This window comes from Antedon bifida, chromosome 6, assembly GCF_963402885.1.
Source record: "Antedon bifida chromosome 6, ecAntBifi1.1, whole genome shotgun sequence".
Classification (NCBI taxonomy): domain Eukaryota; kingdom Metazoa; phylum Echinodermata; class Crinoidea; order Comatulida; family Antedonidae; genus Antedon; species Antedon bifida.
The window spans coordinates 9,804,272-9,828,299 of NC_136231.1; the positions used below are offsets into that span (position 1 = coordinate 9,804,272).

Sequence of the window (24,028 nt, forward strand, 5' to 3'; positions counted from 1 at the left end):
TATTTACATACTCTCCGCGGCGCATGTGTCTGTTAAAGGGCGCAGCCACATGTAAGTCCTTTGATCTCCTAAGCTCAGCATCCTGTTGTTAGATTGCCTTGGACGTACTAGCTGTACCATACTCTAATTCCATGCTCAGATACCACAGTTGCTTGGTAACCAGTATCATTGTCCAAGTGATTTGACTAGCAACAAAAGCGTCTTGTGAACCAGCCAGCCACGCGCGTCTAATGACTTTTGTTCCATAAAGCCCATTTCTCACCATGCGTATAATTTTCGACAAACAATAATTTGTATAATTCAATATTAAAGCGTCTGTTTCGTACCTATGCGTAATATTTAAAACAATCTCTCTTCTTCTGAACTGTGTTCACTAGTGACTGCAGTATTTATTTAGTTGAGCTTTCAGATTATGTGTGGCTAGGTGAGTACTTATATAATATTCTTTAATATTTTACAAATTATTTAAAGCTGTAAAATAAACGAAAGGAGCTTATCATCTTATGTTGCATTGTTTATGTTATGAACATTTAATGATTACGAAAATGATAAGATCGTATCATTCCAAGTCAAACACAAATCTATCTGTATCTATCTTACCGTTCACGTTCGAATTAGGACTGTGATAGATGGGATTCCATGTTTCTTACAATGTTCTTCCTTGTGTATGCCTTCAGTTCTGTCTACACTATCAAACCAGTTTAACAAAAAAAAGTGTGACGTACCCAAATATGGTAGTGATCTGACGCAATCCTGTCCATATGATTATGAGCACATCATATTTTTTTGTCACATAAAGTTTTATAGTATAGGCAAGGGGTACTGAGAGATGAATTATTAACGTAGTTAGTAGTGATATCAAATGTATGATCGTCAGTATCAAGATTAACGTTGTGGTTCTTCCTTACATATTATAGATTAAGTAATTATTCATTCCATACCGTAATTACAGTAGGCCACATACTACCTCGCCATCACTAACTAGAAAGTGTTTGGTGTGATGAAAAGCATACATTTTGGCTTTATAATATCCTTCCGATTTTGGTTTCAGACTACTAAAATCTCGAATATTAGGCTCTACCCAATGAGAAGTTATAATAATGCTTTAATAGAAAACACCAACATATTTGTGGTGTAAGGTAAACTATAATCACTATAATTATGCTTTATGATGTGAAATATAAGGGTTATACATATGCAAAATACATATTAATAACACTATTTAAATTTTAAAACAATTAATGATTGCATAATATGTCGTCTGTTTTATTCTGGTTTCAGACGCTATCGAAGTTATGATAGAGGCTGTTCCAAACTGAGTGTAAAACTAAACATGCCGAAATTAAACATGTCGCTTCTAATTTGATATCTGGGTGCATTATTTTTAAATAAGTGTTTATACAGGTATGGCTATAAGTAAAGCTATACAGCTACAGAACAGACGTTAGGATTCGTACAGGACATTCATTGACGTTCGTGATAAAAATGAAGTTGGTTTTTGCAGCCATGACACTTGTAATTGTTTATGTACAATCTGGCGTAATAGTTCAGGGACCACAAAGCATTACAGTTAACGAAGGAGATACGGTGATACTCTCGTGTAGAGCTGATGGTTTAGATGAAGCATCAGGCCAAGCTGTTATTTGGAAAGAGACAAGCTCACATCCAACCATCAGCCGTAATCGACAGATTGTCCGAGAGGAGAAAATGAACAGATTTTCAATTGTAGGTAACGAGACAAATGGTGAATACAATCTTCAGATAACATCAGTCATTCCCGAAGATAACGGAATATATTCATGTTCTGTTTTTCGAGGTTCGGGTGGAAATGCGTCAGCATTTCTTACAGTTCTGTATCCTCCATCTAATAAGTATCCTGTGTGCTTTCCGCTTGAAAATAAATTACAGTTTACAGAAATCGAGATGTTGTCGATCGTTTGCAAAACGGGAATATCGTATCCACCAGCAAACGTTTCGTGGATGAACGCTAATAACCAAGTCATTAACGATACAAATATGGTATTGATCGGCGACGAATACATTGTGTCTCATAAAGAAGTAATTTACAATTACCACGACGGAGCTTCATTTACTTGCTCTGTATCACATCCACTGTGGTCTAAACCAAAAAACTGTTCAATAGGCCCATTGTATATTCTCTACCGACCACTGATAACAATATCAGTGCAAATGACAACGGCCAATGTCGAATTAAAATGTGTAGCTATTGGAAATCCGTCAACATTCACGTATAAGTGGGTGGTGTTCTTGGGCAATCAGACGTCACCACAAGTCGACTTTAAAAAGTTAGATATTACGAGTGAAACTGACAGTCTAATACTACAGAGAACGGATTATTATAGCGCCGAACTAGTCGTTGAATGTTCAGCTAGAAACTCAGAAGGAGAAGGACGAACAAATGCTACCATCATGCTATCCTCATCTCATTGTCGAGGCAGTACAACCAAGATTATAGATGTCTGTCGAACCATATCAGTTCCGACTATTTGTGTATTGGTCATTCTCATTATTTTATCTTTGATAGCCATTGTATTCCTAATTATGAAGATACAAAAGCTAAGAAAGAGCGCCGCCAAGACTGATGTATCAAACGTGAGCTCGAGGGTGGAAATGAAACGGAAAGGTAACAACGGTGTTTATGTTACACTAACTGAATCGATCGAAAACTTGGAAAGAATTTGATACCAACATTAAACTAAATTCATTCATTTATCAGTGGAAAATTATTTCCATTATTGTAATTTGAATATAAAATATACATATAAATTATGTTTGCTCTGAGATATACAAAAACAATTACAATTCAAAGTGTCACATCACTCTCGTACGGACAAGCATTCAGTGCTCGAGTGGCAGCTGAATAAAAGCTCTTACGAAACCTATTTGTACGAGAAATATAATTCAAAAATCAAAATAACTAAAACAGTATGCAGAAGGCTACTCGATGCAGTGATTGGCGATGGATAGAATCAATTTATTTTCAATTGTAGCCTAACCACTTAAACGAAAAGTCAACAAAATAAAAAGATGAAATTTAAATTTGTGAATGTTTTTATCTATTTATAGAATTTTATACATAGAAACTGTACATAATTGATGTAAATTAGAGGAGTCTTTTCGATACAATTCTCCAGTCGTCTCTCTTTGATCAAGATTCAACAGTTTGATTGTGACAATGTACTATGAAATCAACCAATGATCAACCTGCCTTTATTAAGCTCTAAACTATGTGTCATTTAAGTAATCATAAATAATTATTAGTATTATTGATTGTTACTCTACGAATATTAGCAAAATAGCAAGACCTCCAAAATATCAATAATGAATTATCTGTGAACGTACTAGAATCGATTATTCTTTCTTATTATCATTTTGTAGTTAGGTTCAATTTATACAAGAACATTCTCTTCCACTAAACACAATTCTAATTTAATCACGTTGTACAAGAATGTTTAAGTTTCGCACGACAATCGTATTAGGAGTTAACGAAAGCGTTATATTAATATTAGTAATATAAACAAATACACATGTACCATTATAATAAAATTAAAATATTCGAATATACAAGGTACTAAACAGGTATAAATCTAGAATTATTAGTAAATAACCTTATAAACGAATGAGAAATATTGCTCGTACATTCTAAGTTACATGAAGCTTAGTCATTATGAAACATTACCCACTTTCTAAGATTTATATTACAAATGTGTCGCTATATTCTTATATTATAATAACATAACAAAAAGAGGTGAATAAAAACATATCAACCATGTCAATTTAGGTAGTAACTTGCATAATAAACATGATTGTTATTGCTAACGCATGTTCATTGACTTATGGGATTTATGTTGTGTATAATGGAGAAATATTGGGGCTTTATTAACCCACGCACAGATTAGACCAAGGTATCATTATCTAATTTTCAATTTCAAATCCTATATAATAGAAATGTTTTCTTTTAAGGTCTTTTACCCATTTTTAAAGCTTATGAACTATGAAGGCCCGTTTTTAGTCGCGTGGACGCGACTCAATAGTTCACTATGTCGGTCGGTCGGTCTGTCGGTCTGTCTGTCGGTCCGGTATCACTATGCGTTTTATCGCTTTTCTGTACTTTTTGAACTGTTTTGATGTACAGAAAAGTTTTAAAGTACATTACTTTTTGAAAGTTCATTTTTTTCTGAGAGCACGCGACTTATGGCTGTTGGTCTTGTTAACATGAAGGTCCGTACGCACGATAATCAAGGACGATAAGTAGATAATATACATCTTTATAGAAAACCTAACAAAATTAGAAAAGTTGTATTCCGAGATATGTATAATTACCACTGTTTTCGATGAAAATAATCAATAAGAACAATACTATCTTTCTATCGTAACGGTTGTATTGTTCTTGCTCGATGATCATGACATAATTGGTTATTAAAATGTCGAATTTCTGTTGTTTTCTGTACATTTATCGTCGTTCGTTATCGCCCTGTCTGATAAACGTGCATTTGGTTTAAAATAAAAACTGCATTGGATTTAATTTATCGGCACTTAACCGTATATTTTATTTACCGTTACAAAATCAGTAGGTACATGTTAGTTCCACCAACTTATTTCACTATAATTTAAACATGTTGCTTGCATCCCGCAATGCTCCTTTATGTTTCTCCAGACGAACATCTCATTTTCAACAAATACGTTCTAGATAAAGTAATGCACTTTGAGTATTATTTTATTTACCCGATTATCGTAATGCGAATATTGTCATGTTAATTATGAAATGGCTGTGTAATGTGTAAACACTTTGGTTTACTTTCGGTATACAGCTAATTCGTAGGCTTTGTGAAATTTTGTTATTTCTATGAAAACATAATTGATTAGCAATTATTTTGCCTTTGCCTGCATGTACTGTTTTATGGTAGACGAAGTAAACAAGCTGATATTGACAAGTTGAATAACGACGCAAGCCTTCGCATTTTGGTCACGTATCACCCGAATAGTCGAATAGTCGGCGTGAACACGATTTTACATTAAATCGCCACAAACGCTGGGGGCGTTTCAATCGATGGATATGAAATATTAATACGGACAGAAGGATACGACTTTGCATTATTACTACAAGTTAAAAGTAAATGAACATTTCGTTTTCTTGCATGCATTCTTGAATTACATGTAAATCTTTGTACTGGGAGGCTCTTACACTGTTTGTTTAAATTGAAATTTGATTGAAAGCTAACAAGGCCGGCATCCTGAATAAAACGGTGTTGCAGCTAAAAGAGGCAAAGACGGAATTCACTGAGAGATGTAGTCTTAACCAATCCACGTTAACGAATTCGGTAAGTTGAACACAGTGTAATGTTTTACTATGCACCATTTGTATATTAATTGTTTGTTATGATTTATTAGCAAAATCAATGTTCAGAATGTTAAGGATAACATTTTTAGTTGAGAGGAGAAATCGTAGTACAATTTCTGCTAATAACAAAAAGTGATGCTGAAGATTTGTATGGTAATTTGTTTCAATATTGAAAAAGAAAAGATGATGATGATTACTTAGACTAAATATTCCTTATTATATAGTCAATGATGCTGTGGCTAGAGTTGTTTGTGTTACTTATGATCGGTCGAGCATAAAAGAATGATTGATATGGGAAAAATGAAATATGTATGATGTTGACCGTGATGATTACAAAAATGACATTCATCGAATAAACTATTATAAACAGATTTAGTTAAATAAAGTATTATACAGATTTATAAAAACACATTTAAGGAGATTGTTTGTTATGAATAGTATATTGTACTTTTTTTTAGTAAACCAATCAGTTTAAAACAATTGAAAATAAGCATCAACATGCGGAATTCCATTTGTAATATTGAATAATACCGTAGAATTGGACTTTTGACCTGACTAAGCGTAATTCTAAACAAGTTCAATTATACTGTATACATCACTGCATATATTCATTTGTTGTAAACCCGTCTTATAGTGAGACAGTCGACAGTCAGCAATATCCTATACTAAACATATCTCTGAAGAAGTTTAATAAGAAATGTTATACTGCTTGATGTTGTAAATCATCCGAGCATGATATAAAGTAACAGTCGCAACATATTGTTTAATATACACATACTAAACAAGTTTAATTAGATTCGATTTATTTATTTCCTCTTATTTTTGCAAAACTCCAATAAATATTACTGTTATAATTTGCAGGTGCGGCAACCATAAAAGATTATTATATCACGACGTTCCTACTTAACAGTGTCAATTAACAGTGATTGTGCGTGTAATTAAAGATGTTTGAAATTAATTGGTCAGATGCTTTGCCCTCTCTGACGCAGTGTAAATTGTACTTAGGCCTTTGAGAAACTTGCAGGTCACTGTTGATAAAAAAATAAATTTAAAAAAACCGTCACGCTTCGTTGCTTGTCAGATACAAAAGTTCATTGTTTGCCTACAAACATTGGCCTAAGAAGACCGCAGGCCAGGTTTACGGCTTTCGCTCTCTGCGTTTAAAATCAAATATTGCAGGCGATGATTGTACACTGCATAGGACGGTCCGCGGGAGGTCTTTAATAATCCAATGAGAAGCGTATAATAGACATTCGATTTGTGTCTGTAGCAGTACCCTGCGTTATAAAAAAAAAACATGCTAATAGGCAATAATATCTGCTCGCAGCACTCACTTTGCAATTTCTAGTATTTACGGTCATATCCTGACAAGTGAGCTTGCGCAGATGGTTTAGAAGGTTAGGGATACTGCAACAATAGCAATGCCCAAAAAGAACCGTCTCTTGATTTGTGTCGATAAAATGTATTAGAATTGTACCATGTTCTGGAACCGCAGTTCATAATTTAATCCAATAAGTTCATTTACTTCGTCCATGATCCAACCAATTCAGAATATAATTAGAAATATGCATTTAGAATCGACTTTCATTGACTTGCTGTTGACATTATAGTTAATTACTAAAGTCACTTTATATCAGTGTGGGTATGTAGGCTCTCTTACTGAAATAAAGATTAGGCGGTACTCATGTGTGATGTCTTTATACAATTTTAAAGCATGGGATGTCAAGATAGGATTGCCAGATTCAAACTTATGTTAGTGTGGAAGGCCTACATGACTTGATTATCCACAAAATTGAGAAATAATTCATTCAATATAAGACCGAAAACTGTAACGGACACACAATACTGTAATATATTGCTCTCGTCCGAAAACTGTAACGGACACACAATACTGTAATATATTGCTCTCGTCTGTATGCTATAATTGTGCTATAGCTAAATGACTCATCCACTTCATTATGATAAAGTGGCTGAACTCAAACGAGGATTTCATATTCCTGTATAAACAGTTGTATTGAGAGTAAGCTAATTACGTGTATGAAAACAAGACAATGGTTCGCCATACTATTTAATGCTCGTCCTGGTTAAAATCAACTGGAAATCTGAAATTTAGCCACATACGGTGTTAGGCAAATCAACCCTTATAGTAAATGTATTAATTACATATTAATGCATCGGATGAATGGATGGACTGTCTTAGAACATGAACATTATTATCGTATTTTAGATAACTCACTCAGAAGATTCATACTTTTCCCTCCCAGTAATATCTGAAAAAACGATTTAACAAAAGGAAGAAGACATCATCTTGAAACTAAGAATCTTCTGTTTAATTTTCTATACCATTAGACCACTTGGGCTTCATATTATGTTTAAGTCTGATTTGACAACGGAACGACCCTTTAACACAACCTCAGCGTACTAATACATATATCTCCCGGATTAGACTGATCTGAATTTATCACCCGGCTTTAAAGCGGTAGAAGTCGAATCACGAATGAGAACAATTAACAAGGCAAGGAGAGTTAGTTTGTCAGCTTTATGCAGTGATTATAACCTCTGACATTTACAAAATGACTTTAATGAAAACAATATTCCGTGAGTTTATCACATGGCTGTTGGCTGCTATTTTATAATGGTAGAACCATCATGACGGTCCGATCAGTAACATGTTGGATGCAAAGGGATTTGGCGTCATGCGTTTTGGTTCTTTGTATAGAATTTGAGTAAGCAACATGGACCATTTATTTATATTAAATTGTCTTTGAATGGTTACAATCGGCGGTGTCAAACGAGGTATTGAGACGTGACGCATGCGCAATTTTAACGACTCTGCAGAAAGGTATGCATAATTATTGCATAATTATTATCGATAATTTTCAAGATGATTTAATCTATAGATTTTTAAATGTTACAGTGGGCCTACTATATATAGATCTGACGTATTAATTATCATTTTTATCATAATTATAATAAAATTATATCAATTGCATTGATTGATATTTTATTTTGCCTCATCACAAATGATGGACACTCTGCAAGCACGTCTGAGAACAATATAACAAGGCAAGGAGAGTTTTAATTATAAAATAATTACAGATATTTATTTTACCAATCTTAAAACAGTGTACTTATTTACTTGATGCTGTATATTTATTTTACGTTAATGTCTATTTGGTCTTATAGGCGCCATTTTGTTACCATATGTTTATCATGGGTTATTATTTGTTTATGCAAAACCTTCTATTACCTCTTTGCTTGGCTACAAACGTTTCGCAGAGCAGGTCAAAGTAAACATACATTAGTATGCGTATGCATAAATCCTCTAATTTTTAAATATACGGTACAATACTATTGAGAATATAAATTCGTTTTATAACCTAAGGCGTGTATTTTTAAATTGCTGATATTGAATTTTATCATTTCATTCATGCACTAGCCTACTTGATTAGTGTGATCGTTTTCCCCGGTGAGTTTAAGCTGAACACAATGTGATCAGTCTAAACCATGCAATTTATTTATTAATTCAGGTTATAAGCACATACATGTTAAGAGGATTACATTTGATTAAATTTCGTTCTCCTCCACAATCCAAAGGCGTTTTGTCATCAAATGTGGTAAGAGAATATTTATTGTTTCGTTCTGTATACAGGATTATATAAATTGTGTATGTCATGCAAACACAAAGTATGAAGGTGTATGTGTTAAGTTATACACAATTCGTCGAAGATTAAGGGAAATGATTATGTTTCCTCTCATCACGTAACTGTATCAATTTTCATTTTTTGCTTATTATTGTAATCTTTAACAACAATCGTATACTACAGTAATAATAAATGGGGCTTTTATTGTATAGTGTATGCAAAGCATCAATGTGCTTGACAAAAAAACAGCGGAAAACTAAGAGAAAAAAAGTTAAAAGGGTCAGTTTTCAGAGCAGCCTTAAAATAAGCAATTGAAGGCTGACAGATAGAGATTTGTAAACCGTTCCAAAGAGCGACAGAGGCACAAGAAAAGGAACGAAAACCATAATGCTTTGTTGACGGACTGATGGATGAAATGAGCGAACTAGATGGCAGAGACCTCTTATGAAACTTATGATTTATCATTAGTATAATATTATTTATTGGGGCAAAAGCTGTTGCCTGTATGTTAAGGTGGTTAGGATTAGTTGGTTTATAGCCTATTAAGGGTGACACTGTATTACAATTTGACAATGGATATAGGCCCGTACTGTACGGCCGTTTGAAGCTTTCAAGAGACGAATCACAGAGAATCGAGTCGAGTCAAATTGTAGGCCTAATACATTATAGGCTGATCAAACTGAATTCTCAAATATATTACTACTTTAAAAATATTATGAACACTCTATGCACTAATGGAGTTCCTAACAGTCAAGTGTTCAAATTATTAAAATACTGCAATTTAAAATTAGATTGTACAAGAAATATGAGCTTTGCGTTTAATTAACTGACGGTACCCTCTCAACAATCCTGTAAGATGCATGATCTGTTACACTGTAAAATGGTCACTTCAACAACATCAATCACGAGAAATAATTAAGTGAAGAAAATAATAAATTGATAAGTATATCAACCCAAAGTATTATAGGGCCTATTGAAAGACAAATTAATCATTGGAAAGGGACCATCGTACTCTGTATCATTTTTATTTTCGTGCATTTATTTTGTTTAGAGGTTTACCTCATTTTTTAGACTTTAGGATAGACCTACTTCCTTTTATTTTGTCTTATCTATTTAAGGTAGAACCATAGAGGAATTATTTTCTAACAAATTCCCTCATTGTAGCACACATTCTTCTTAAAAATGTGATGTGTACACCTTTGGCTCGTGTGTACATTTTGGCAGAAGCTCGACACGAAACGGATGCCTATATGTAACATCTAGTCCACTGTGCAATTGGTGTAAATCGTTTAGAAACGTTTGAATAGGCACTATATAAGTCAACCACTACCATTACCAACTATCTATTAATTATATCTAACATTTTAGTCGTATTTAATTGTTTTCAATGTTTAGTTCAATATTTTATTGTTCTCAGTGAAAATTCAACTCTAAAACATAGATATTAATTCCACTGTATAGTATCTAGACCACTTTATCGAGTCAAACAATTATTCTTGATTAAAACTAGCACTCCGTCGATAATAACTTGATTGCATTTAATGATATTCAATAGAAAGTACTGTAATCAATAAACAGCTGATTTCAGTATATCAATAAATTAGTATTGTAATTATAAGTGTCTTTAAGTAATCAGTCAATTCGTTTAATTCATAATGCACTTTCCAAATGATATTGAAATTGAAGAGCAATAATAATTTCGAAACCTCCAGACAAAAAAACTTGAACCGTTTTTGTGCGAATCAAAAGATTGAAATTTAATCAAAATGTTGTTATGGCTAGGCACAATGTGTGCAAACGTTAGACTATTTATAGGCTTTATTTGTTTTCTGTGTACGGAAGTTTCGATGTATTAATTTCATTTGACGTAAATAACGTAGTATTGACTTTAAAAAAAAACATTTCAATTTGGGTATAAAATTTCTATAAGGAATAATCTCGTTGTAAGTGTTCAGCAGTTATTTCGTTGATCACCTTTTGAATCGATGGCACTAAAAAAACTGAAATATTTCCAAATAGGCCTACATTGTTTTTCTATTATTTAATTACTATGTAAGATGTGGTTTAGCCGGTCTAGTTGTAAAGGCACTAGCTCTACATCATCACCATCCGGTAAGAATTCCCAATTCACTCAGCTGCTGAACATTTAACTGACTAGGGAAGCGGTATAAGAAATGAACTGGTTATCCCATATATAAAAGCATGAAGAAATACTTCCATGATCAAGTAAATTCCTCGTAGAAGACAAATAAAAAAGAAATGATACACATTTTTAAATCAAATCAGTAATACTCTTAAACTGTGATAATTATGTATAGTACCAGTTTATTCTCAGTTTATTTGGTAGATAGAGCAAGTGTTTAAATTAAATTAAAACACTCCGAAAATATCCATCCGCTGGAATCTTCTTGCCATCATCGATTTACTGTAGAATTATAAAAAGCTTTTGTGTTATTTTTAAAACACTGTATACATTAACCATTATGAAAGATCACATTGAATTATTACGCCAGTCAGTAGATAATTATGCAATCCATTCAATTGAGCCGAGTAAATGTACTCTACAGTAAATACGTACTCTTAGGAATACATTGCGATATTTTATACATGAAATTTTGAAATATTGCTCTTAGCTGTGAACCCGATGTTTTATTTTAAATCTGAAATAACATTTAACATACTTCGTGAAAATAGTTTCAGAATGTAAATTACTAATGCAATATTGTTTGATTGATGTTAGCTAAGAGGATTACAGTAACGATGGTACTCGAGTTCTAGTAATTATTGTTGTACATTTAAAATTGAACTAGCTTACATTTTTACGTAAGTGCAAAGTAAACTCTTAGAATTTCATCAGATTCATTGTTATTAACCGTATTATCTATACTTTAAATTGTAGCATGTTGCTTAGATGTCAATTTCTAATTTACTGTAAGTTAAAGGCCAGGTGCGGGCAAATAATGTATATTGATAATTCATTTTAATAATGATCGATCTATAATTTCCCATATGTTTTCTATTTTTTGGGGATTTTTATTGTGCTACAACATCATTGGGGTGGGGGGGGGGGGGGGTTGGATAGTTCAAATTACACAGTAAAATTCCTTTTCTACAAATGTTGTAAATAGAGAGGCACTTAAAAAAAATTAGGAAAAATAAACGGTGTGGTAAAAAATATCATAAATATTATATTTTACGTTTCTGGTCACTTTTTATTCAAACTTCAAATTCTTATTTTGGTGCTATAGCAACAATTATCCACTGTATACCAACCACATTTGTTTGCACTTTTTTTTAAACTTCTATGGAGTCACCGGATTTGGTATTATATTGGTTAAACTACCTAACTATAATAGGCCTATTGAAAAAAGTCTTTTATAACAGAATTTTGCCATTTTTGGTATTTTGCCATTTTAAGGGAAATTTAATGTTTTTTTTCGCCGTGATTTCTTTTACACATAATATTTGCTTTATGTACATTTAACCCTAACTCACCTGAGAGTTAAATTATTAAACTTACAGCACAATTCCGCGCTCTTTCTGACTGATAAATGAAAGAGAAAACAAGTGGTGAACAAGAACTGACAATTATTAATTTTAGACGTAGAATAGCAGCTAGCACATGGTTAAGTTCAGCACTTAATTTAACCCTGCTTTCCTACCTCTGGGCTTCCAAAAAACCCAATTCATATGAATCAAAGATGCAAATCAGCCTTATTAAATATAATTTTGCCAATTTATCAAGATGCTGCATGTATTCAATGTTGCTTAGAGGTGGATTTCAATGACCTATTCCAATTTCTCTCTGTTCTTGTTCATCAACAATAGACTAGCCTACTAACTTTACGAATTAATCAAGAATGACATTTATTCTAACTGAATCCATTAAATAACGGCACATATATTGATGCGTCGTCATATTTTATTCATTGCGGCAATAAATATACGAGTATCAATCATTTTTTATCTTTTTAGAGAATTCTAACAGAATGATTGATTTGTACAATCATAAACTAACAGAAATTTGTTGAAGAATAATGTAAAGTTTTAAAAACGAAACCTGTACGTCGAATGATGAAATTCAAACAAACGTACAGGAATCAACATGACATACATGATTTGCGCATGCGTATGAATCAGTATAGGCCTGAACTACGGCAAACTCTGAAATGTAAACGATCAAACGCGAAACATTTTCTAACGCCGTGGTCTTTAGTGGCTTGAAAAAAAAACCTATCGACTTTACAGCTCACTGTCGGTCGGTCGGTTGGTCGGTCGGTCGGTAAACAATAACTCAAATTTGCGCACGCGTCTGCAGCCATGCATATGGCCTTGTTTTAAATTTAAAACGTTAAAAAAACAGAAAAGAACAAAGTTGGCCAACACAAAATTAAACAAAGAGCTAGCTTACGCCTGGAATTGTTTGTTTTTATTTTTCTGCCTTTGGTGACACAAAGTACATTGTAAAGTCAACGTTTCTTTGTGCTACATTTTTTTTCTTTCATTAGCTTTAGCTAGCTAAAAAGATAATTTAAAGTTGATACGCCGCCTAAAGGAATAGTTTATAGTCCCATTTTTCTAATAAGAAATAAATAATCCCTTCAGATGTCACCTGTCTGAGTAGATTGGTTTTCTACATTTAGAATCGATTTACTCATAGCCTGGTTGTATCTTGATGACGTTTATTAGAGTACTGTAATTAGTGTTGAATAGAATAAATAGGTCTGTACTGAGCGACTGAAATTACAGTTTCACAGTGGTGTACATCAGTCGAAATTATAATGCATTATACGTTTTGTTGCAGTAAATGGTAAAGTACCGGTAAGTCAAATCGTCAGTAATAGGTTATAGAAAGCAATATATAAGATGAAGTTAAACAAAAATAGATGTGTTTTACTTTCCCGATTTGGAATAAGAAACTGCCATACAAGAATTTCCTATATCTTCTATATTTTAGTGGCAAAAGTATATTTTGAATAATGTTAATTTGATGCTACTTATCAATAAGTCATCGTCATTTGATAAATATCTCTCAATACTGAAGCCGACGCGTTTAATTATAGGCTTACCTCGTTTAATCAACGGGTTATATTTTGCCATCTATACACAATTCTGTTATCTTTAGAATAAAACTGATAAACAAGCAATTGGAAGTTAAAACGATAAATCTCCCAACGTTTTAGTTAAGTCTTCCGGATCAATATAAACCATTGAATCGATTAACATAAAGTCCCGTAGCGTTAGTTTTAACAACTTAACTAGAGTGTAATATATTATTTTGGAATTGGAGCGATTTAATACGTCGTTGTCGTCTTATTTTTAGCCTATTAGAGAGGATTTTATATGTACATGTCCATTAACATGTAGTTGCATCCATGTAAAGTGTGTCTTTTTACAGATCATTTGTTCATGTTTCTTTTATAAGCACGAATGTTCAGACAGAGTTCAATATACGACCGAGAACCTTCTGACGTTTATCGAATACTAATATCGTAGGTTCGAATCCCATTGGAGCATGTTATATCACACAGGAAAAATATTTAGGCCTATCCGTGACAATATAAAAACAGGTCGAACTTCATAAAAAATAGCCTTATAATAACATTTAGTTGGAAAAATGTTTAAGGAAAGTAGAGAAAATGCTGAAATAATAATGATGGGAATAAATTGATGATTATAAAATGGGCTCCAAATGAAAGTAAATACTGAACAGAGAATGACATTTTCTTTTTCTGTTGTTGTTTCTGATCAATTTAGGCCTTTCAAAAATATTAGTCCATTAGGAGCAAGAAGAAAACAAGAAAATATCGGTTTTTAAATTATTCTCAGATTTCAATAATTGTGAAAATAACTATATAACTTTATAATACGGTATAAACTTAAAGGTTCACTCATTTTTTGAACTAAATCTCCGCTCTCAGATGCTTTATATTTTGGCGTCGATGTAAAACGACTAAGCTTAGGGAGGCTCAGGAGGTTAGTGATCCAGTGTGTTAAAATACTAGCACGTCCTCTACAGAACACATACCCATTTGTTATTTTAGAGAGGGCGCATTATAAATATTTGTTCGATCATGTTTTGGTTGCATTATCGTATTTTCATCTAGTTGTAAACAATTTTTAAATAATATTTAAACAAATTTAAAATTAATATATAAAATACAGCAATAAGAAACCCAATTCTCTGTACAATATACAATGTGTTTTCGGGAGTGAGATATCATTATATTTATAGGCCTACACAGCAGGCAAAGAACATTAATTCTAAACCGCCCGGTGATATACTGAAATTTAATTAATTAATTTGAAACGATACACAGTTGCATTTCTTTTCCATGGTTTACAAAGTGGTGAAATCTAATTATCTCAAAGATAAATTCTGTCTACAGAATTATTTCAAAGTAAACATTTTGTGAAAATTTCCTCTCCAAACTACAGAATGTCTGCAAATAATGTCTTCACAATGGATGTAGGATGTGGATGTGACATACATTCCAAACGGCGCCCCGTATGTAGTGCACATAAATGGTTTAAGCTAATGTCATAGTTGTCTTTTTTGTTGTGAATGCCATCGAATTGCCCGGAGTAGTATCAAACTTTCTCTTTTCAATTTTTTATAGAAAACCACATGAATATAACATCAACACAGAAAAACTAAATACAGTTAAGCCTACCAACAATATATGAAATGGGCTATAGTAAACAAACTTATATAATTATTAGTAGTTGGGAGAGGTAATAATCATAGATAAAATAAAAGATCTAATTGTCCATGCTTGGGTTAAAATAAAGTAACAACATTGTCCTATTTTTCCGTTTTCTACATCATTATTTGTATATTGCATCAGTCGTCATATACCGTATTTATTTTAATAAACTCCCCGCTTTGAATAATTTCCCCCTCGAATACGATGGGCCCATTCTTTTTTCGTGTAAACGCCCCACCATATTTATACTGTAGGCCTACACACACTAGGCCCTCCAACACGTTTCTATTTTACAGTAGTAGGATCGGTCTATAATATGTATTTTGTTTAAAATATTATCGTACGGTATCGTATGTACTGCTAAGGTCTGTATAGCGTGCATACATCTTATCGTACGGTATCGTATGTACTGCTGAGGTCTGTATAGCGTGCATACGTACGGTATCGTATGTACTGCTAAGGTCTGTGTCGCGTGCATACATCTTATCGTACGGTATCGTATGTACTGCTGAGGTCTGTATAGCGTGCATACGTACGGTATCGTATGTACTGCTAAGGTCTGTGTAGCGTGCATACGTACGGTATCGTATGTACTGCTAAGGTCTGTATAGCGTGCATACGTACGGTATCGTATGTACTGCTAAGGTCTGTATAGCGTGCATACGTACGGTATCGTATGTACTGCTAAGGTCTGTATAGCGTGCATACATCTTTTTCTATCGTACGGTATCATTGTACTGCTAAGGTCTGTGTAGCGTGCATACATCTTTTTCTATCGTACGGTATCGTATGTACTGCTGAGGTCTGTATAGCGTGCATACGTACGGTATCGTATGTACTGCTAAGGTCTGTATAGCGTGCATACATCTTTTTCTATCGTACGGTATCGTATGTACTGCTAAGGTCTGTATAGCGTGCATACATCTTTTTCTATCGTACGGTATCGTATGTACTGCTAAGGTCTGTATAGCGTGCATACGTACGGTATCGTATGTACTGCTAAGGTCTGTATAGCGTGCATACATCTTATCGTACGGTATCGTATGTACTGCTGAGGTCTGTATAGCGTGCATACGTACGGTATCGTATGTACTGCTAAGGTCTGTATAGCGTGCATACATCTTTTTCTATCGTACGGTATCGTATGTACTGCTAAGGTCTGTATAGCGTTCATACGTACGGTATCGTATGTACTGCTAAGGTCTGTATAGCGTGCATACATCTTTTTCTATCGTACGGTATCGTATGTACTGCTAAGGTCTGTATAGCGTTCATACGTACGGTATCGTATGTACTGCTAAGGTCTGTATAGCGTGCATACATCTTTTTCTATCGTACGGTATCGTATGTACTGCTAAGGTCTGTATAGCGTGCATACATCTTTTTCTATCGTACGGTATCGTATGTACTGCTAAGGTCTGTATAGCATGCATACATCTTTTTCTATATCATTGCAGTTAATTCTTGCCTTGAGCTAACAACGTAATAAAACACACTTTTACATTAATTTTCATTCACCTTTATTACAAAGAATCATTCTGGTGACACAGAGACATGGCTTACGACATACATTATGTGGTGACGTCACTTATAACGTGTACATGCGCTGCTCTAATAGCTCGAGATTAACGAAAATGTGATATGTAATGAAATTTACTCTTTAGATTGTATCGTATTCATTCTTGTACTTTGAGAAACATTGACATTGGAAATATATTTTTGTATTTTATATGAATTCAGTTTTTTTTAAAGGAATATCGTTTTAAAACGTTGGCTAAAAGTATTCTACGCCAATACAATATATAAAACTAATACAGGGGAAGGAGCTGCAGCAGTACATAACAACTACAAGGCTCATAAACTAGGATTCTGCCATTGCTATATTAAACTAACAGTTTCTATGTTGTGTGCACTGTAATTCTGAATCTATAGAGTTCATAACGATAATAATTGAGAGAATAATAATACTACTAATAATAAAAGTAAATTGGCCATAACGGGCGGTTTCCGCTCGGGATAGATACAGATTTCAACGTGGGACAAGCTACGCGGTCTATTTAAATTGACCATTTAATACTGAGAAATGTGAGTTTGTTTTGCACAACGATATGCGCATTCATAATGAATGATACTATAAGTGTCAGTATCACACGATTTGTGGCTTTTCATTCATTATTCAACTATTAATAATTATCCTCTTTGTTTATTCATAAGTAGACTTACTTAAAACAAAATTAAATTCACTTCGGTACTTCACAAAGTTAAACAGTAGCTATCTAAAGTTATTGAATAAATGGTCCTACTATATTATTAATATACGATATAGCATTACATTCAATTCATTCGTATAATGAAACGAGCCCATAAAATGATACATGTTGTATTAAGATTCAGAGGGAGATGCCTACGTAAGATGATTTTTCCTTATGTTTGAGAAACAATTTGTTAAAATAAAGGGATTTTTTAGTTCCGTCTATTAAAGCCTTATTTTAATAATGTCCTTTCTTTTTTAACGGTTACAAAACATGTTAACGGTGACCAATCAATCCAATGTGTTTTTATACAAGATATAGTAGGCCTAGACAGCTAGCTTAATGAAAGAGATATAGAAGGCATTAGCTTCTGTCATGTACATGTTTGTTCAGCTCGTTATGTCATAGATCATCTAAGAAAAAGCAAGATAATTATTTATATCGTAATCAAGTAATCATTAATGTTACACACACATTCTTGTGTCAGACTACAGGTGTTTATTGTCGTAAGTACAATGATTGAGTGCACACCGTGTCTCGATTAACAAGGGCTATATCTGTATTACCTTTAAAAACATAATTTATTTGCGCTTATTACATTCACAATTATTTATTTTTAATTGGGCTAGTAGCTATAGCTAGCTTATATTCAGAGGTTATCGGAACTTACATTAAACTTAGTGATTATGTCTGCCTGTTCCCAGCCGTCTCTCTTTCTGTGATAGTGGTCCGATGTTGAGTTGAGCTAAAACGTACCATCCGACCCTTGACGACTATCAATAAGAAACAAAATCTTTCAGTACCATTCCATTAACTAGCTCAACATTATTTTAATGAATCGAAATAACCGACATTCTTATTTTGTATTCACGATTTCGTTTCTGACGTGTTTGCAACTAAATGGAATATCTAATAATTATTGTATAATTGTAATATACACCTATCATTTTCTTTCACATAATGATTATTTACCTTGTATAACCAAGAAATTAGTTTAACTAGGTGCATTGAGCTATAAAACTGTCATGCTTGGTGAACTAGACAATGCTAATATGACGACTACGAAAGCTACTGGATGTTTAAAATCAACGTAAATTCTCAATTGTTTAATTTCTATCTCACATTAACCAAGATTTATGGTAGCTTTCTTTCTTAAATTTCAGATACGAGCATCGTAGAATCCTTTGACATTTAAGCATTACTTACGTCAGCGTGGTAATTCTACTAACAAATGGAAAACCCGTTTAGAGAAAAGCGTACGAAATGTTCGGGTTCAACCAATCAAATGCGAGAACTCTCTGCTGTAGGGAAATATCGATTAACAAAAATGAAGCAGCGACAGATGATGCGGTATTTTTCATTAAAACATCCAGAGAATCGGTCACGTAACGTTAGTAGTTGTAGTTCATCTAGTGCATCTAGTAGTATATGTGACAGTCAGGAGAGACTTAGCTTTGAACAAACGGAACTCGTCGATGATACGTTCCTAACCGACCGAGAAAGCAAACAAATAACCGATCGGAAGGCAACGCTTTCAGGAGAAGGTAAATTTTTAATTAAATCACGAAGAAAAGATTTGAATCGATTGAAATCAGACTCCGACGTAGTAACACATCGTAAAAATATCGTCTACGAAGATATGGTTCGATCAAAGGCATACATCATGGCGTCAGAAACACAGAAAATCCAAGAATGTGATACAACAACGAAACCAGAGCCTAGATGTTTAATGCCACATCCTACAAAGAAAATGTTGAGGACGAGGAGTGAATCTGCAATAGAACTGAATACCGCACGGAATAGACTTAGCAATCAACACGGTGTTGTCTGCACAAATGAAGATCTCAAGAAAATCCTTACAGAAGCTCGATCAATTGGTTCAGTTAGACGAAGACGGACCACCAGTGGCCATAATATGCTTGCTGTCACACCAGAAAGCATTGAAGAGATCGACGGACATGTTAGATCAAGGAGTGTTTCAATGATAACCAGTTTAAAAAGTAGGAGAACTGGTGATGTCCTTCATGAATATCAACAAGGTTGCAGATCCAGTCCGTCATCTTTCGAAGCGTTGAATTCATTGAACACGCCAATATCCAGAACCAATTCCGCCAAAGAAATACGTTCAATTAAAGAGATCGATGAGGATATACCATCGTGTTCAAAGGACTGTGTCGATAATAATGAAAATGAATTGAGTGTTTCTAATCAAAACATTGAATCAGACCTAGCGGACACATTGGCAGCATTTAATATTGATGTGGATACAGGAATCGACCCTGAAGCGATTGGTAAAGCTATCGAACGCAGGCTGACAATCGGAAGCAAACAAGCAAACAAGTATGTAAAACGCGGGGGTCATCAGACAACAAATGTCAACTTCCAGAAAAACCAAATGTCCAACAAGTCGAAAGACGGTTGCACACAAGTAAGCGAGAAGGGTTTCGCAAACAGGATCACCAGCTTAACATCCAAATTCAAACGCAGTAAATCAACAACTGATTGTGTAAAACTGTAGGGGCCTAACTGTTTTAAAGAACACACTTTTGTAAACTCTTTAAATTTGGACAGTTGAACTATAAAACTGCTTTAATACGATTTCGAATTTGGGTCCAATTTAATCTGTACTAGCTGAAAATGACGACCAATATTTTAAATGTTTGTATAGGCTACATAAATGTAAAGTATACGGTGCTTATACTGCATCATGGACACGTTGTACGTGAGGATGCTGCTTGAATATATTATTTTAATATATGCATATATACCGATATAAACTGATATACTGACAGTTTTAACAGGTACAGGCTATCTGTTGTGGTGCTATATTTTCTCATGGAGGCGTTCTAAAAAAGCTACCGAAAACAATTTATGTTCCCACCAACATACAACAATGCACATTTTCTGATCAGCAGTGCAGTATGCGCAGACGCTGGAAGTCAAATTTGCGCACACGCACCAAAAAGAAAATGGCTATTTCTAGCTATAGTGTTAATAAGTATTAGACGACAATACAAACATACAAACGTTTGTGCTCGATTTATGATATGATAATTTAGTTTACTATGGTGGTCGACTTTTTATTATAGAATACACAAGGCCACTACTAAAGCAAATGAATTAAGCATATAATACACACTGTGAACATGTAGGCTTGTATTCTATGTTTAAAGTTATAATAATTTTGTAAGGCATTAGCCACCTGAAGCAAATTTATATGAATAATAGCAAGGTTAATAATAGAAAAATGAATATGAAGCACGTGGTTAATATATTCAGAATATTAATATTAACCACGAGCTGTAAGAAGGACGTACAAGCGTGGCATTTACTAAATTGATTTATTTTCATTTTATAATTCATTTTATGCGCTTTTGTTTTATCAGAACAATATAATTTGACGATAGGCCTAATTCTTTTTATTTTTTTATAGTTTTGTTATACTTTATTCATTAGACCTATCCTTATACTTTATGTTAAGTTCATTATGTTTGTAAAGAGCTAGCTAATAATAATTATATGACGAATTAATTATGTTAATCTGGTGTTTGTGCTGTTCTAGCATAATATACATAATAACATTTTTATAGAAACTATGATAGTAATTGTTATGATAATTACTATAAATGATGATAATATTATTATGAATAAATATTATTTGAATGTAAAGATTTTGATTTTGTGTTTTTTTCTCGCCTGGCAAAACAATATCAATATCATTACTAACAAGATATTGTTTAATATTCGTTTGATTAATATTGTTTAAAGCGATATTTTATTTTAAAATTTCATAATGAATGCTTAATTTATGTTGATAGTCAGTTCTATGATAATTAATAACTAGTGATAGCAAAGAGTGCAGTATGCTTTAGCTTAACGTAACGTACTGGCCGAATCGAAGAAGTACACGCGACGACGACAACGTACGTTTGTACCTAAAAGGCAACGATTGCTGTCCTCGACAATATCACTGATAAATAGTCAATAATCAAGGACTTATTGTCACCATGACAACATAGAGCCCGTAGCATAATAAATGACTCTCTGTACCTTTAACATTTCAGCGTAATTGTGGATTCGACAAAATGAATAAAAACGGTAGTGACGTAGATACAAAGAATTGCTTGCTTTTTATTTTGTATATCTGATTTATTATGCTCGAGAATATTAATATGATCATCTGTATTTTCTAATAAAACAAGTGATGAGCACTGTGACGATACGTCACTAACAATCGGCCTGGCGCTGATATAGTTAAAACACCAACGACTAATTGATTATACATTTGAATTAAGAAAATGTTTAGTATATTCGTCTCTACTGTATTACGAATATTATACGATATCTCAGTTTCGTATATGCCAGCTTATATTGCGCGGTTTTTTGTGAGTGGGTGTGTAACATGATTTCACAGACGCATTCTAATCGGGCATTTCTTCCATAATTTAACATATCCTAGCATAAACTAATATAATTAAATTGTAGGCCTATTTCTATAATATGTTCTGACGATGTGTGTATGGTCGGCCATTGAGCACTATGCAATAAAGCTACTATAAAATAACACATATCAAATTAGGCCTATTTTTATCAGTTTAGTAAAGGAAACAAGTAGATTCTGAAAATGGTTTATTACAATGATACTGTCAATACTTAATTCAAGGGTTATGACATCTAAGGGACTCTGTTGTAACCTAACTAACCATGTGCCTTTTGTGAGGACATTTTCTTTCAATCTTCTTATGTGGAATGGTTCAAGAGTGTAACATAGCAGGGTACGTCAGTTTTTTCCCTAAAATAGAATCTTACACTTTTCACGCTTCTGGATCTTCTCCACCTGGATTACGTACCTGTCCCTGCGTAAGACCTGTAAACACAAAGGGGATATATACTTCTAACACAGCATGTCTCAAGTCTCCTTAATATTAATAAATAGAAGCAATGTAGGCCTATGGTCATGAAGTCTACTTTAATGCTGGACATCTAGACCATTGCAGGCAGAGGAGATATGATAGGCTAAGTATTTTCTGTAGATTTTTCGTGATATTTAAAGCTAATTAAAAGCAAAAATAGATGTATTTTTAATCTATGGCAGGCCGACGATCAGAGCTCCCGCTTTCGGGAATATTACGCTACGTTACACCCTTCTGAGATTTCATACGATACAACTATACGAGCTTAAAGCTTCCGGATAGTTTTAATTGTTTGTGGTTGCTTGCTTCTGTTCATCATGGACATTCACGCTGCGTACGTTATATTTGAAATGTCATTAAAATGTCAAACACGTTATCATGGAAAATGCTACTTAAATCATCACCGTTTATCATGTATAACATCAACGTTACCATCACTTGCTAGCAGACGCACCCACTCAACCCCACAACACGATCTGCAGCCGAGGGCCTACTGAAATTACTAAACCACTTTTACTTTAGGCCTAAAATAATTAGCGTTGCCATCCCCCGTATTTTTGAACTATAACATCATTTATATTGTTTTTTTTAAATTATAATAAATCAGAGACGATTTTGATTTATATATAATTCTGGTAGAATGACGGAAACGATGATGATGATTCTGGTTTCGTTTATATAAATAACAATTATTTTTGATACATGCACTGTCTCTGTTTACGTCTTATAATCACGTACTAATAATACAAATCCCCCATATAAATAGTAATTATTACTTCGTCTGAAATTGTTTCAAATCCAATTAATTAATAACGAAAATATGGTTGGAAACAAGGCAATGATACAACATTTTTTTGGAATATCCACATTGATAATCAAACAAGCCTACTAATTAATGAATAAATTCATTAGATAAATTGTATTACTTTTCAGTGGAATTGAAGCTGGTGCTATATCGTCTACGAATTTGTTTATATGGCAAGTTGTAAACATACATGGCATGAATAATTACATATTAGGCCAATCACAAAACCTAGAAATTATACATCTTAGGTTACCCTGCTTAGGATGTACCGTACCCATGCAGCCCGATTCTCTGTTAGTACTGTATCTCCACTTGTCGCATTGTCCAGTATCATAGGAGGCAAAT

The 24,028-nt window shown here is 33.5% G+C and overlaps 2 protein-coding genes across 2 annotated transcripts; both read left to right on the forward strand.

The window, feature by feature from the left end:
* The first annotated feature begins 312 nt into the window (after nucleotides 1–312).
* Nucleotides 313–2,765, forward strand: LOC144844808 (cell adhesion molecule 3-like). The gene is made up of 2 exons (XM_078701875.1): nucleotides 313–424; nucleotides 1,282–2,765. Exon 2 carries the CDS (start codon nucleotides 1,486–1,488, stop codon nucleotides 2,701–2,703), a length of 1,218 nt encoding a protein of 405 aa, XP_078558001.1. The 5' UTR covers nucleotides 313–424; nucleotides 1,282–1,485; the 3' UTR covers nucleotides 2,704–2,765.
* Nucleotides 2,766–8,170: 5,405 nt separating this feature from the next.
* On the forward strand, nucleotides 8,171–21,511 carry LOC144844539 (uncharacterized). The gene is made up of 3 exons (XM_078701491.1): nucleotides 8,171–8,204; nucleotides 8,893–8,979; nucleotides 19,129–21,511. Exon 3 carries the CDS (start codon nucleotides 19,197–19,199, stop codon nucleotides 20,481–20,483), a length of 1,287 nt encoding a protein of 428 aa, XP_078557617.1. The 5' UTR covers nucleotides 8,171–8,204; nucleotides 8,893–8,979; nucleotides 19,129–19,196; the 3' UTR covers nucleotides 20,484–21,511.
* Nucleotides 21,512–24,028: the final 2,517 nt, after the last annotated feature.

Bases quoted from the DNA above. Each gene is read 5' to 3' on its own strand.
- LOC144844808 (XM_078701875.1), top strand. From the start codon at position 1,486: ATGAAGTTGGTTTTTGCAGCCATGACACTTGTAATTGTTTATGTACAA.
- LOC144844539 (XM_078701491.1), top strand. From the start codon at position 19,197: ATGGAAAACCCGTTTAGAGAAAAGCGTACGAAATGTTCGGGTTCAACC.